The sequence below is a fragment of the Cucurbita maxima genome, unplaced genomic scaffold (assembly GCF_002738345.1).
Source record: "Cucurbita maxima cultivar Rimu unplaced genomic scaffold, Cmax_1.0 Cma_Scf00063, whole genome shotgun sequence".
NCBI classification, from domain to species: Eukaryota; Viridiplantae; Streptophyta; class Magnoliopsida; order Cucurbitales; family Cucurbitaceae; genus Cucurbita; species Cucurbita maxima.
In genome coordinates, this window is record NW_019272079.1 from 618,595 (window position 1) to 634,801 (window position 16,207).

Genomic DNA, 16,207 nt, shown 5'->3' on the forward strand with positions numbered 1-16,207 from the left:
TTTGGCTAAAATGTTGACTATGCTCCACGAATTTGAGTTATGAGAATAGTTAAATAGAAAAGGACTCAAATGCATATCGAACGTAGGAGTTGGAAAACTAAAGGACATGAGTTTTGATGTTCTAGCTATGCCAATTATTTGACCTTACCTAACTGCCACGATATTCTGTGATTGAGTTACTATGTAGAGCACGGTTAAGAGGTCTTTATTAGTTCTCAAACACATGAAGAGCTACGAAGAACTAAAAAGTAAAAAGCCCCGAGAATAGGTGAGGCTAGTTATGTCATCCAAATTTTCGAGCAAAGCTTAAAGGCTAGATTAGAGGTTGATAAGAAATAAAAGCAAGTTATAAGCTCAAGTGAGTTCAAGGAGTCTAGTCGTAGGACACTTGGTAGTGGTGAAGCTCAAATAAGTAGAACGAGTCGTACCTGTCAAAGTAATCTATGCATGAGTTCATGAAGAGAGAAAAAAACCATGTATCGAAAGTAAGAGCTAGATCTTGTTTTTTAGCGTCCCTCTGGTTTTGTAGCGCTCCTCCCTTGAGGAACGACGTCACTTTGAACATTAGCAACATGCCCATAAGCACGGTAGTCTTGTATCTAGTGAAATGAATATTTGTGTTAACTAACTCTCGAATTGGTTACATTGATATTTACTTTTTGTCTTCATTTTATGAGATTTAGTCGTGTAAGTCAAGCCAATTGTTATCATTATGTCTCTTATTCAAATTTGGCTAAAAAATCAAAATTTTAACGATTGACACGAGTAAAAATAACCAATTCTTTATTAGATATGAAATGATGGAAGTGGGTCGAGAAAAACAAGAAAAATATATTGTGAACGTTAAGTGTACGAAAAGAAAAATAAAATGCGAGTTTTGCAAAATAATGCAATAAGAATGAGATTGATCGCCTTTTTGGACGAAATCAACGAGATTCTCAAATTTAGGATTTGTCTTTATTCCTGTTTTTTATTTTGGTAAACGTCGGAGAATAAAGTAGGTACAACATTCAATTTGTTCTCGTTTTGAAAATAAATATGAATCACGTGAACTCTAAATTAAAAGATACACGAACTATTGTGGACCTATATCTAGCAGGCTCAGTAGAAAAGTGATCGATGTTCGATGTATCTGGTCGGGACAAAATAGGAATATTTGAAAGCATTATTAAAGAATATGAGGATAAAGTTAAGCCTTAAAATATTAAAGGGCAAAAAGGGGAATATAAAAATTATCCTCTTCGAGCATATTTATACCGATATAGATAACTATAAATATCGATTAGTCAAATATACGAACAAAATAAATTTTATTATTTAATATATTAATTACTTTGGAATAATAATTAATTAAAAAATTTAGAAAGCGAAAAAGCCGACTTTCTATTTATTATTATTAATATATATTATTTATTTAAGGTAAAATATCCAAAAAAAAAAAATAGTAAACTTTTTAAAAGTTTAAATAATATATTTTAATTTTTTAAAAAAATTAAAAATATGATTTAATTTAAAAAAAAAAACTCTTAAATTTTTTAAAACAATTTTAAAAAATTAAAAATATATTTACCGTTAAAAAAATACCTATGAGAATTTAAAAGCAGAGTGTTTATGCATTTAACCTTTATAAAAAAAATTCAAAAAAGTTTTTACCATATAATCATTTTTAAACTTTTTATTGTTATTTTTTAATGTTTGCAAATATTTTTTAAATATTTGTAACGGTTTCGTTCATATATTAAAAAACGGGAATTTTTTTCGTAAAAAATTCAAGAGTAATAATAAAATTTTTGAAAGTTTAATTAAATAATATTTTTGAAATAAATAACTATGTTTTTTAATTTAAGAATATGATTTTAATCCGATATTATTAAAAAAATTAAAGTTCAAAGATATTTTTTTTAGATAAAATATAGAGTTGACCTAATAATAATAATAATAAATATATATATATATATATTAGATTCACCGCTGGAGAAGTGTTTGAGGCAGAAGGTATCCATTGATGCACCTTTAGTTTAGCATCTACTTTTTTGCTTTGACGGCTCAGCACGAAGTCAATCCTCAAGATAAACCCTTTCCCTGAACCTCTATTCTTGAATAGTAACCAAGGGAAAGCCGATCCTAACATCATTTATGAGGAGCCAGACGACGAAGCCTCCTCCTCAGATAAAGATGTCTCCCGAAAAGCTTCTTGCCCTTCTTTTTGTACTTGCCTACTTACAGGCTTAAAAAAAAAAGCAGGCTCCGACACCCATTTCATTTCCAGCTAGTGAACCATAAGAAGCTTCAACCATTTTTTATTAACCAAAGCCTTTCGCAAGTCCTTCTTTCTGTAGGTCTCTTTCTTCCTTCACCAGATTGAACTGAGACAACCTTGTCTTCGGGTGTGTTTCATTTCATATATATGCCTGCTTCATAATTGAATGTCAACCTTTCATTGGGTGTCCGATGAGACCAGAGTCGAACCTAACCGTTGAGCCCGAGGGTTGTGTATGTACCCCACTGGATATTAAGTAAAATATTTTAATTTGATGTTTATTAAACTAACTTCTTACTTTTATTAGAAACAAAAATTTAAATATATATCCCATAGAACAATTGAGAAGTTTATATCAACTCACAAACACTTCGTTTATATATATATGAAAATACAAATCATATTTGAAAATAAATAAATAAATATTTTAAAAAATAACATTTTACTTTTATTAAAAAACAAAAATTTGTATAAAACACCGCCCCTTCTTCCTCGTCATGCAGCGCCCATCAACTTGAAATCCCAAAACCCCACAAACAATAACAAGAGCCACTGATTAATAGCACTCAGCCGCGGTCTCTGCCAAACACCATTTCCCCAATTTCTAATGGCCTCGCTCTCCTATGTGCTATCTCACTCATTCCATGTTCTTTCGCCTCAAATACCGCCCATTGAGTCCAATCCCAAATACATCTTATACTCCTCCTCCCAATGCCGACATCCCATTTCGCTCCTACGTTTTAAGCTTAACAGGTATGAATTTACCCGATCTGGGCTTGTTTTTTTCTCTCTTTGTGTGTTGTGGAAACTGGATTTGTTTAGATGGGTTGAAATTAAGAACTGAAATCGAACTGGGTTTGTTTTGGTTTTTTGTTTAGAGCACTGGAAGATCTGTTGGGGTTTGGTTGTGGGTTTTTCTTTGGCTGTTTTTGATCGTGAGAGTTTGTTTGGTGTCTACCCATTGAAGTTTTTCTTGAACATTTCTTCTCTTTTGTACTTTTAACCATTTTTTGTTTTTAATTTCTCCTTGTTTTGCTCTCTTATGCTTTTAGTGTTCTTTATTTTTTTCCGATTTAAACATGTGGATGAGTTGTTTTGGTGGAATTTTTTGGTTGAGGATTGTTTTGTTGTAATTTAGCGGGGTTTTGGAATGCGCTGTGTAACGGTTGATTCGTTAGGAATCATGAATCCCCACGATGGTATGGTATTGTCCACTTTGAGCATAAGCTCTCGTGGCTTTGCTTCGGATTTCTTCGAAAGGCCTCGTGCCAATGAAGATGTATTCCTTACTTATAAACCCATGCATGAGGTGAAGTTGCACCGTTACGTGTGTATCCTGCAGCTACTGTCATTTCATTGATAAAAATCACTTGGGTAAAGCTTATCAGGAAATTTTAATTTTGTTTTAAGAGCTGAGGCTTGTTTTTTTGTAATGCTTGAATGATTTGCTAGATGGGTTTTTTTCGTCTAGGATCATTCTGTGTTTGGTCGTTGTGATTTTTCGTCTAGGATCATTTTATTTTTCTTGTGTTGGTATATCTGGCTTTCACCTACCGAGGATACCTGGGTTCAATTTTCGGCAATGGAAAACTTGGTACTATTTTCTAGAATATTTGGAATTTATCCATAATCAATCTCGTTTGTATTTGATTGTGAGATCCTGCATCGGTTGGGGAGGAGAACGAAATATTCTTTATAAGGGTGTGGAAACCTCTCCCTTGCAGATGCTTTTTAAAAACCGTGAGGCTAATAGTGATACGTAACGGGCCAAAGCGGACAATATCTGCTAGCAATGGGCTTGAGCTGTTACAAATGGTATCGGAGCCAGACACTGGACGATGAGTTAGGGAGGAGGTTGAGCTCTGAAGGGGGGTGGACATGAGATGGTGTGCCAGCAAGGACGCTGGGCCCTGAAAGGGGGTGGATTGTGATATCCCACATCGGTTGAGGAGGAGAACGAAACATTCTTTATAAGGGTGTGGAAACCTCTCCCTAACAGACACTTTTTAAAAACCATGAGGCTAACGGTGATACGTAATGGGCCAAAGTGGACAATATCTGATAGCGATGGGCTTGAGCTGTTACAAATGGTATCAAAGTCAGACACCGAGCGATGAGTCAGCGAGAAGGCTGAGCCCCGAAGGGGGGTGGGGGCGGACACGAGGCGGTGTGCTAGCAAGGACGTTGGACCCTGAAATGGGGTGGATTGTGAGATCCCATATTGGTTGGGGAGGAGAATGAAACATTCTTTATAAGGTGTGGAAACCTCTCCCTAATAGACGCGTTTTAAAAACCTTAAGGGGAAACCCGAAAGAGAAAACCCAAAAAAAGACAATATCTGTTAGCGATGGGTTTGGGTCGTTACAGTTGAATTATATTATCTAGTCAATACGCTATCTACTTGCAAAGCTTTTACACGACATCGTCTAAATGCTTTTTGAATAATGAGAACGGTACGTTTTGTGTTACAGAATGGCCCTTGTCGGTCAGCGGTTAAGAAGGGGGACGCAAAGGAAACAAATATGTGCTTCCATTGCAGGTCCATTGATTGCTTTCTATTTCATTAATTGTTAAAGTCATGCATTTACTCAGTCATTTCATGTTTTTTCACTTCTTAGCAGACGTCTCGTTGGAAAAATCCACGGAAAATGTTCAACTTCCCAAGGGTGATGTTTGGTCCGTCCATAAATTCGGTGGTACCTGTGTCGGTAACTCAGAACGAATTAAGAATGTTGCTGAAGTAATAGTTAGTGATGATTCGGAGATGAAATTGGTGGTCGTCTCTGCAATGTCGAAAGTAACGGATATGATGTATGACCTCATTAACAAGGCTCAATCACGAGACAAGTCTTATGAATCTGCCTTAGATGCTGTTCGGGAAAAGTATAAATCAACGGCACACGATTTACTTGATGGGGAAGAACTGGCCAGTTTCTTATCACAGTTGCATCATGATATTGATAATCTGCTGGCTATGCTTCAAGCAATTTATATTGGTAAGTAGGTATACTCTTACATCATTGATTGTGCATTGTTCGGTGGACGATATGATACCATCTAGTATCTCCATAGCGTATACCACCGTCAATGAAGGGCTTAGCGAGAACTAGTTCAAGTCATGATGGCTACGTACCTAAGATTTAATATATAGAATTCTTGGATGATCTCACTTTTTAAGTAATTTAGTCTGATTTTGATCCCCTTGCTAATATTTGACGTATTGTCGTTGGGCATTCTTTTCTTATCGACTAGTTGACCTTTCATGGTAGAAAATACATTGACCCGTGACTTGCTTCGTATCATCTTGCAGCTGGTCATGCCATGGAATCCTTTACCGATTTTGTTGTAGGACATGGAGAATTGTGGTCCGCTAGTTTGTTGTCAGCTGTTATTAGACAGGTATGGCACGTGTTTTTCGTTCTATTTGTTAATGCAGCTTGCGAATCTGTTACCGATATGCAATACTGATCCTTTCAAGTGTTTCGTTAGAGGGGGTTTGATTGCAAGTGGATGGATACAAGGGAAGTTTTGATAGTAAATCCCACTTCTTCAAATCAAGTTGATCCCGACTTTTCGGAATCTGCTAGAAGACTTGAGCGATGGTATTCCAAAAACTCGGCCAAGATAATCATTGCAACCGGTTTTATTGCCAGTACACATCAAAACATACCCACTACTTTAAAGAGAGATGGGAGTGACTTTTCTGCTGCGATAATGGGTGCTCTATTAACGTCTCGGAGAGTCACTATTTGGACCGATGTCGATGGTGTTTATAGTGCAGATCCGAGAAAAGGTATATGTCGTACTTTTGTGCTTAACTCATAATTATATGAAACATTTAAGTACATTATACTTTAAATCTCTATGCTTTTATTTAAAAACGTTCGGATGCTTTATATTAGAACTTTAGTGGTTATATGGATCCAGGTTCGGTCTCGTCTTTTAATATATCTGCCCGGTTTATTGCAAATTTAATCTCATCGAAGCAGCAATGTTGCTATTGTTGAGGATTGTTGGGACGGAGTCCCACATTGGCTAATTTAGGTAATGATCGTGGGTTTCGGGAATGATCATGGGTTTATAAGTAAGGAATACATCTCCATTGGTATGAGACCTTTTGGGGAAGCCCAAAGCAAAGCCATGAGAGCTTATGCTCAAAGTGGACAATATCATATCATTGTGGAGATCCGTGATTCCTAACATGGTATCAGAGCCATGCCCTTAATTTAGCCATGTCTATAGAATCCTCAAGTGTCGGACAAAGAAATTGCTAGCTTCGAAGGTGTATTCAAAAGTGGACAATATCATATCATTGGGGAGGCTCTATAGTGTACTTTGTTCGAGGGGAGGATTGTTGGGAGGGAGTCCCACATTGGCTAATTTAGGGAATGATTATGGGTTTATAAGTGGGGAATACATCTCTATTAGTATGAGGCATTTTGAAGAAGCCCAAAGTAAAGCCACAGCCACGAGAGCTTATGCTCAAAGTGGACAATATCATACCATTGTGGAGATCTGTGATTCCTAACACATTATACTCGAAATCTCTATGCTTGTATTTAAAAACGTCCGAATGCTTTATATTAGAACTTTAATCTCATCAAAGCAGCAATGTTACTATATCATGAGGTTTATTTCTTGTGCAGTTAAGGAAGCAGTTGTTTTAAAGACATTGTCCTATCAAGAGGCCTGGGAGATGGTAAGTCTGGTTGTTGTATTCTATAATGAAAATCGAACTCTGCTTCGTTCGCTAATATATATTATATTGACGTGCAGTCGTATTTTGGTGCAAATGTTTTACATCCTCGTACGATTATTCCAGTAATGCAATATGACATACCGATTATCATAAGGAATATTTTCAATCTCTCTGCACCTGGAACGACGATCTGCCGTCAAACAGTTGACGAGGAAAGCGAGAGTCTAGTGTCTTTTGTTAAAGGATTTGCAACTATCGACAATGTTGCGCTTATAAACGTTGAAGGGTGAGTTTAATTCGTTGTTAGCTATCCATCTTTGTCTTAAACTATATGTATGTCTTCCTTACTGATATCGTGATCTCATTTCCGTACCTCGTCCCCCACTTTTTCTCCAGCACTGGAATGGCTGGTGTCCCGGGTACCGCCAATGCCATTTTTGGTGCTGTTAAAGATGTAGGAGCTAATGTTATTATGATTTCTCAGGTGATTCAATATAACCTCTTCTTTTTCAACTTTAATCTAGACTTTGTTGTATGATGCTTATACAAAGGTTAATCCAGGCTAGTAGTGAACATTCCGTGTGTTTTGCGGTGCCCGAGAAGGAAGTAAAAGCTGTTGCTGAGGCATTGAAATCTAGATTTCGTCAAGCCTTAGAGGCTGGGCGCCTTTCGCAGGTAATTAATTGTTTTGACTCGAGGAGTCAGATTTTCTTTCCTTCTATATGTTTCGTGCATACCAAAAAGTTCATACTTTTCCTTCCTTCCCGGACTTTAGTGGATGGATGCAGGGTGGGGATAATTTATTTATTTGAACAATGAAAAAGATCAATCTTTTGAGATCTCACATCAGTTAGGGAGGAAAACGAAACATTCATTATAAGGGTATGGAAACCTCTCCCTAGTAGACGCATTTTAAAAACCTTGATGGGATGCCCGAAAGGGAAAGCCTAAAGAGAACAATATTTGCTAGCGGTGAGCTTGAGTTGTTACAAATGGCATCAGAGCCAAACACCGGGTGATGTTCCAGCGAGGAAGCTAAGCTCTGAAGGGGGTGGAGACGAGGCGGTGTGCCAACAAGGACGTTGGGCCTCGAAAGGGGCGGATTGTGAAATCCCACATAGGTTGGGGAGGAGAACGAAGCATTCTTTATAAGGATGTGGAAACCTCTCTCTAGCAGACGCATTTTAAAACCTTGAAGGAAAGCCCGGAAGGTAAACCCAAAGAGGACAATATCGACTTGGGCTGTTACATCCAAAATCGAGCCACGATTTATACCAAGGAATTATGCAGCCTAGCCAAGTGTCCATTAAGGATAAGAATACTGAACATCTTATTGTGCACCAAAGAACATGAATCCCTTCCCTTTGGAGATATCTGCTTCAGGTTTTTTGTTTGCATCAGAATACAATCTGTATTATTTTATTTAATTAGTAACCGAGTTTTTATCGAGTACCGTGAAAGAAAACAGAATATAATATAGTATGATCCTCAGGTCGCAGTCGTTCCGAACTGTAGCATTTTGGCAGCGGTCGGACAGAGAATGGCGAGTACTCCTGGAGTCAGTGCGACCCTTTTCAATGCACTGGCAAAGGTCACAAATTACTTATTCACTTTTTTCTTTGTTACAATTTCATCAGTACTTAGTTATGTTGTGTAATTTATTTTCTCTACATGAATAATGATGGTAAGTTACAATGCAGGCTAACATAAATATCCGTGCTATTGCCCAAGGCTGCACGGAATACAACATTACTGTAGTCGTTAGGCGAGAAGATTCTATAAAAGCCTTGAGAGCTGTGCACTCGAGATTTTACCTGTCAAGGACAACGATTGCAATGGGAATCATTGGACCTGGACTTATTGGTGCCACGTTACTCGAGCAGCTAAAGGATCAGGTGATCTTTATGAACGAAATCTTTTATTAATCTGGGTTTTATTTTGAAGTTATTTTATCAAAGGATTATAAAATCCATGTGGATAATTTCCATGTCTCGTGTCCACGGTTGGGAAGGCGGTAGAACCAACCAAAGAATTCCATTAGCATGCTCCAAATTTTGGTCACCAAGGGGCAATTTTTTATTAAGTGAATCGGTGCGATCTCACATCGGTTGGGGAGGAGAACGAAACATTCTTTTTAAGGGTGTGGAAACCTCTCCCTAGCAAATGCGTTTTAAAAAGCTTGAGGGGAAGCCCAAAGAGGACAATATCTGCTAGCGGTGGGCTTGGTCTGTTACAAATGGAATCAGAGCCAAACACCAGCCGATGTGCTAGAAAGGATGCTGAGCCCCAAAGGGGGTGATTAGAGGGTCCCACATTGATTAGAGAAGAGAACGAGTGCGAGCGAAGACGCTGGGCCTCGAAGAGGGGGGGTGGATTGTGAGATCTCACATCGGTTGGGGAGGAGAACGAAACATTCTTTATAAGGATGTGGAAACCTCTCCCGCATATGTGCTTTAAAAACCTTGAAGGGAAAGCTAGAAAGGGAAAGCCTAAAGAGAATAATATCTGCTGGCGGTGGGCTTGGTCTGTTACAAGTGGTATAAGAGCCAGACACCGGGTGGTGTGCCAGCGAGGATGCTGGGCTCTGAAGGGGGGTGGACATGAGGTGGTGTGCCAGCAAGGACTCTGGGCTCCTAAGGGGGTGGATTGGTCATTGAAGTGTTCATTTTGAGTTCTAACATGTTTATAAGAAATGTTCTTTGGCAGGCATCCGTTCTCAAAGAAGACTTCAACATCGATTTACGTGTCCTGGGAATTATTAGCTCCAAAAGCATGCTTTTGTGCGATGAGTAAGTTTAAAACTCGATTTCAATTCCTTTCCTTATTTGTACCGTATAGGGTTATTCACGATTCCATTACTATTTGCCATTATGATGTACGTGTGTTACGTGGATGTACTCGAGAAAGGTCGTTCTCCTGACTGTGTTATCTTCTGATGTTCTAAAATTTCGAACGTAGAGTAGGCTTGTTCCTTACTATCATCCTCTGTATTTTTACGTTCTCGTCTCTACATTTTCTATGCATCAATTTTCTCATTGATCCTTGGCGTTCTCACACTCGATGCTCTCCATGAATCCCTTCGTAATCGAGATGCTCTTTCGGTTAATGCCCATTGGAGTAGTTTATTATGTAAACGGAAAGTTTGGCACTGTTTCGTTTAAAGGCTGCTATTATACTCGATTTAATTATTTATGATATGTGATTGTAGGGGAGTTGACTTAACTAATTGGAGAGAACTTCAAGGTGAGAAAGGCGAAACGGCAGATATGGAACGGTTCGTGCAGCATGTGCATCAAAATCATTTTATTCCGAATACCGTTTTGGTCGATTGCACGGCCAATGCTGATATTGCTAGCCATTACTACAACTGGCTTCGAAGAGGAATTCATGTCATTACTCCAAATAAAAGGGCTAACTCGGGACCGCTCGATCAGGTATCTCCTATATGGAAATTACTTCTCTTACCCTCACGTCCCTTTCGAAACGAAACGTATTGACAGCTATAAAATGCGAAAGTTTTTAGTTTCTGGGTGTTTTATGGATGGGAAAGGTCTTTCCTGTTCGGTACGGCTTTGGTTAACAGAAAATTTCAGACTCGAGAATGCGATGAAATCACGAATGATTAAACCGTTTCATTTATGTTACATTGCAAATTACTGTTTTGAATGTGCCATACTAATTCTTTTGTTACATCTTTGCTCCTGAATCCAGTATTTGAAGTTAAGAGCTCTTCAACGACAGTCGTATACTCATTACTTTTACGAAGCTACGGTTGGAGCCGGTCTTCCAATTATTAGCACGCTACGTGGTTTGCTCGAAACCGGAGACAAAATATTACGTATTGAAGGCATCTTCAGGTTGCTTGTCCTCTCTTTGAATAAAGTTTTGCTTTATATTTCCTTCACCTAACATAATTGTCCCCATACTACTAGGGGTGTATGACTATTTTATCTGGACCCAAAGACCATAGCTTTGTTCGCTCAAAAGGCTTTTTTTCGTGCTAGGTGAGGGTGCGAGAGAAATGATAGAATTTTTAGGAATTGAAAGAGGTCTTCGAGTAATGTTTAGTCCCACGTCAGTGTAATAGCCCAAGCCCACCGCTAGCAGATGTTGTCTTCTTTGAGCTTTCCCTTCCAGGCTTCCTCTCAAAGTTTTTAAAACACGAATGTTAGGGAGAGGTTTCCACACCCTTATAAAGAATGTTTCATTCCCCTCTCCAATCGGTATGGGATCTCACAATTCACCCCCTTTGGGGCCCAGCGTCCTAGCTCGCACACCGCCAGTGTCCACCCCCTTTCAGGGCCTAGCGTCCTCGCTCGGACACTGCCCAGTGTCCACTCCCTTTGGGACTCGGCATCCTTGTTGGCACACCGTCCAATGTTTGGCTCTGATACAATTTGTAACAGCCTAAGTCACCCGCTAATAGATATTGTCCTCTTTGGACTTTCCTTCCTGGGTTCCCCTCAATGTTTTTAAAACATGTCTGCTAGAGAAAGGTTTCCACACCCTTATAAAGAATGTTTTGTTCCCTCTCCAATCAATGTGAGATCTCACAGTTAGATTCAACGTTTTTTTTTTTTTAGCTTTAGTGAGAAAGCCCTTTTTTATTACACTCTTGATCTTATTTTTACTTGACCAGAGCCCTTGGGCGAGTTGACCACCTTTTGTAGACTTTCTTTTTTTTAGGTTTATGTTGGGTTTTCATACCCAAAAAAAAAAAAAATGTCATACAAATTTATACTAAAAGCGTCCCATCCGTTCTTCCCCATTTTTCTCGAAACTTCCACTCGAGGACTTCGAGAGCTTTTAGAGGGTAGGTATAGCAATGTAGATAGAAGATTTATTTCTCGATCGTGATTGATTGCCTTGAATTTAGGTATTTCAAAATGAAGGCAACTAAAATGTACGATCGTCAAACGGCCCAACCAAGGTTTCCAAACTAGGGTTTTGGTTTTAATCTCGCACGTATAGTGCTATAGGCTTTCTTTCCAATATCTCTGTCAAATTATAGGGTTTCCAAAAATTGTTTCGCTCCCGGCCAGTTTTCGTTCGACCGACGTCGGGGTGCCATCAGCGTCTATTTACTCGCGTTCTAGGGCAGTTCTGAAAATATTGCCTTGTATTTCCAATATCTTAATATTTCCTTAGGAAGCAATGCTCGGACTTGAATGTCGAAGAAGATTTATTTCTCGATCGTCATTGAAAATGTTCGTTTAAAAAAGTCTAAGCACACTTAACAACCCTTAATATGTTGCATTCTGTCTATAAGGGATAGGCTCCTGGCATTCCTATAATTTGACACTCTTTTCTTTCATGTTATTTTCTGCTGCAGTGGGACATTGAGTTACATCTTCAACAACTTTACGAGTGGTAAATCTTTTAGCGACATCGTATCCGAAGCAAAGCAAGCAGGTTATACCGAGCCCGATCCAAGAGATGACTTATCTGGAACTGATGTTGCCAGAAAGGTAAAACACGTGTTCTAAATCGCCTGTGTAAAATCCGAAAACATGTGTTCTGAATCGCCCGTGTAAAAATTGCTTATGCTTTAAGTTTCGTTCGTGTTTCAGGTGATCATTCTTGCAAGAGAATCGGGCTTGAAACTCGAACTAGCCGATATCCCCGTGGAAAACCTCGTGCCAGAGCCATTAAGAGTATGGCTAAATGATATGTTTAACAATGCTACATTTAATGCTTAAATTTTGTACTCCATTGTTGATTTGGACCTCTAATGTACTATAGGCCAGTGCGTCCGCTGAGGAGTTCATGCAACAATTGCCACAGTTCGATGCCGAGCTAACGAGGAAACGACAGGAGGCTGAAAATGCTGGGGAAGTGAGTATCTCTACAAAATTGTTCTGCAAGTTACTTACTTTTAAGGAATCTGCTACATAATCTGCCAGTGTGTTTAGCGTTTAGAAATATAGGTTCATAGTATATTTTAAGCTGTTGTGAGTTGAGTTGGTCTTTATTGAACCAAAAAATGTGCGTAGCCATGGTTTTCTTGAGCATACGTAAAGTTACATGCATTACCTATCGGTTGGAGAGGGGAATGAAGCATTCCTTATAAGGGTGTGGAAACCTTCCCTTAGCATACGTGTTTTAAAACACCTTGAGGGGAAGCTCGGTAGAGAAATCCCAAAGAGGGCAATATCTGCTAGCGGTAGACTTGGGCTGTTACAAATAGTATAAGAGTTAGACACTGGGCGGTGTGCCAGCGAGGACGCTAGGCCCTCAATGGGGTGGATTGTGAGATCCCACATCGGTTGGAGAGGGGAACGAAGCAGTCCTTATAAGGGTGTGGAAACCTCTCCCTAGCATACGTATTTTAAAAAACCTTAAGGGGAAGCTCGATAAGGAAAGCCCAAAGAGGACAATATTTGATAGCAGTGGGCTTGGGCTGTTACAAATAGTATCAGAGTTAGACAATGGGCGGTGTGCCGGCAAGGACGTTTGGCCTTCAATGGGGTGGATTGTGAGATTCCACATCAGTTGGAGGGGGGAACGAAGCATTCCTTGTAAGAGTGTGGAAACCTCTCCCTAGTAAATGCATTCTAAAAACATGATGGGAAGCTTGGAAGGGAAAATCCAAAGAGGACAATATCTGCTAGGCTTGGGCTGTTACAAATGGTATCAAAGCCAGACATCGGGTAGTATGCCAACAAGGATGCTGGCCCCCAAGAGGGGGTGGATTGTGAGGAATGAGACATTTCTTATAAAGGTGTGGAAATCTCTCTCTAACAGATGCGTTTTAAAAACCTTAAGGGGAATCTCAGAAGGGAAAGTCCAAAGAGGACAATATTTGCTAGCGGTGGGGTTGGGTTCTTACAAATGGTATCAGAGCCAGACACCAGGCGGTGTGCCAACGAGGACGCTAGACCCATAGGGAGGGGTGGATTGTGAGATCCCACATCGGTTGGAGAGGGGAACGAAGCATTTCTTATAAGGGTGTGGAAACCTCTCCCCAGCAGATGTATTTGAAAAACTTTGAGAGGAAGTCCAAAAGGGAAAACCCAAAGAGGACAATATCTGCTAACGACAAGCTTGGGTTGTTACAAATTCTGTCAGAGCTAGATACCGGGTAGTGTGCCAGCATAAACGTCGAGACCCCATGGGAGTGAATTGTGAGATCCCTCATCAGTTGGAGAGAGGAACGAAACATTCCTTGTAAGGTGTGGAAACCTCTCCCTAGTAGACGTGTTTTATAACCTTGTGGGGAAGCCCGAAAGGGAAGGTCCAAAAAGAATAATATTTGCTAGTGGTACGTTTGGGCTGTTACAGCTCTTTAGCTCCTTATCAGTATCTTAGCTCTTAGCTCTGTCTGTGTATTCGACTACCTGGATTCTCTTTTATCTGGTGTTCATGTAAACCCCTTATTATTTTCTAAAGGTGTTGCGATACGTCGGGGTGGTCGATGTCGAAAATAAAAGAGGCTTCGTCGAGATGCAAAGGTACAAGAACGATCACCCATTTGCACAACTTTTAGGATCCGACAACATCATCGCTTTCACCACGACGAGGTACAGAACTCAGCCTTTAATAGTTCGAGGACCGGGTGCCGGGGCTCAAGTGACAGCAGGTGGGATCTTCAGTGACATCTTGAGGCTAGCATCTTACCTTGGTGCTCCATCATAATCCCATGTTTGGTTTCTACTCTTCTTTCATCCTTATTAGTTTCCTAGTCTCTATGTTCTCTTTTGGTTGTTGGGACTGTCTCTTTTGCCTTGTGTCTTTTTGTTTGCAATGTAGGTTCTTCTTTGTTGGGAATTTTAATTCTCAATAAAATTGAGCTTGTTTTATCTTATTTTTCGCTCGGGTTCGACAAATATATTATTGAGAATCGAACTATATGGGGTGTACACGGATTTGGTCGGGTTGAAAAAAAATGTTGGGACCAACCGGACATTTGGGGTTGGTTGAGTTGGTGGCAATAGTGTACACAGATTTGGTCGGGTTGGAAAAAAAAAATGTTGGACCAACTGGATATTTGGGGTTGGTTAACCGATTGGACAATTCGAATAGAGTGTACACGGATTTGATCGGGTTGGAAAAAAATGTTGGACCAACCAGACATTTGGGATTGGTTGAGTTGGTGGCTCGAGCAATTCGAATAGAGTTACACAGATTTGGTCGAGTTGGAAAAAAAATGTTGGACCAATAGGACATCAGGGGTTGTTTGACCAACCTAACAATTCGAATGAAGTGTACATGGATTTGGTTGGGTTGGAAAAAAATGTTGGACCAACCAGACATTTGGGATTAGTTGAGTTGGTGGCTCGAGTGGTTGACCAACCGAACAATTCGAATAGAGTGTACACGGATTTGGTCGGGTTGGAAAAAAATGTTGGACCACCCAGATATTTGGGGTTGGTTGAGTTGATGACCCGAGCAATTCAAACAGAGTTTAGTCAAGTTGGGTTAAATTTTCGAGTTCTTTTTTAATTATTAAAAAAATTCTACTTATCGAGAATAGGTGTTACATTTATAACTAAAATTTAATAAAGTTCAAATATCAGTAATGCATCACTAAAATCGTTTACAAATGTTGAGTTGAATTGCAACCTTATTTTTGGATTGGTCGAGTTGACCTGACAAAAAATATGTTAACACGTGAACCGATTGTGAGATCCTACATCAGTTAACGAGGAGAATGAAGCACCCTTCATTCTTTATAATGGTGCGGAAACCTTTGAAATTTTGAAAGGAAAAGTTCAAAAAGGACAATACCTGCTAGCGGTTGGCTCGGGTTGTTATAGATCTGAATTCTCGATTTTTGAAAAAAATCAACAACCCAAACGACAAAATATATATATATATATATATATATATATATATATATATATATATATATATATAAACAGTTTATAATTTTTATTATTTAAATAATAATGAAAGCCGAAAAAGGCATAGGCTGGTTGGCTGGATGAAAGGTAAGCTCACCTATCGGTCTCATTGCTGCGCTCCTTCCCCTCTGCCTTCTTTAACTCTATAAGATTTGAGAATAAATCCATGCTAACTGACTAGGAAGACAGAGAGAAAACAACGTTTATCACCGTATCAGATAGAAGAGTATTTATATTATAAAAAAATATTATTATATGAATAATAAATAATTGAATAATATAAAAATTATCACTAAAAATATATATATATTTAAATAAAAATAATAATTTTTTTTATCAAAACAATTATTAGATTTACTAATGTTTTGAGTAGATAATATAAAATTCCTTTTTTTAGGTATATAT

At 38.9% G+C, this 16,207-nt stretch overlaps 1 protein-coding gene across 2 annotated transcripts; it reads left to right on the forward strand.

Annotated features, from left to right (window-relative positions):
- The first annotated feature begins 2,744 nt into the window (after positions 1-2,744).
- Positions 2,745-14,765, forward strand: LOC111472020 (bifunctional aspartokinase/homoserine dehydrogenase 1, chloroplastic-like). Of its 2 annotated transcripts, none has more exons than XM_023117700.1 (18): positions 2,745-3,013; positions 4,732-4,799; positions 4,882-5,256; positions 5,571-5,659; positions 5,750-6,053; positions 6,907-6,959; positions 7,037-7,245; positions 7,356-7,443; positions 7,521-7,634; positions 8,452-8,550; positions 8,660-8,854; positions 9,666-9,748; positions 10,168-10,393; positions 10,671-10,816; positions 12,292-12,427; positions 12,530-12,613; positions 12,702-12,831; positions 12,874-12,893. In XM_023117700.1, the coding sequence occupies exons 1-18, from the start codon at positions 2,868-2,870 to the stop codon at positions 12,876-12,878; spliced, it is 2,550 nt and encodes an 849-aa protein (XP_022973468.1). In that variant the 5' UTR covers positions 2,745-2,867; the 3' UTR covers positions 12,879-12,893. The 2 variants fall into 2 exon arrangements, with proteins under 2 accessions (XP_022973468.1, XP_022973467.1); XM_023117699.1 differs by lacking the exon at positions 12,874-12,893 and adding an exon at positions 14,349-14,765 and having other exon boundaries at positions 2,746-3,013; positions 12,702-12,794.
- The last annotated feature ends 1,442 nt before the right edge of the window (positions 14,766-16,207 follow it).

Bases quoted from the DNA above. Each gene is read 5' to 3' on its own strand.
- LOC111472020 (XM_023117699.1), top strand. From the start codon at position 2,868: ATGGCCTCGCTCTCCTATGTGCTATCTCACTCATTCCATGTTCTTTCG. The intron at 4,800-4,881 runs GTCCATTGATTG...ACTTCTTAGCAG, and splicing joins AATATGTGCTTCCATTGCAG to ACGTCTCGTTGGAAAAATCC. The intron at 8,551-8,659 runs GTCACAAATTAC...GTTACAATGCAG, and splicing joins TTTTCAATGCACTGGCAAAG to GCTAACATAAATATCCGTGC.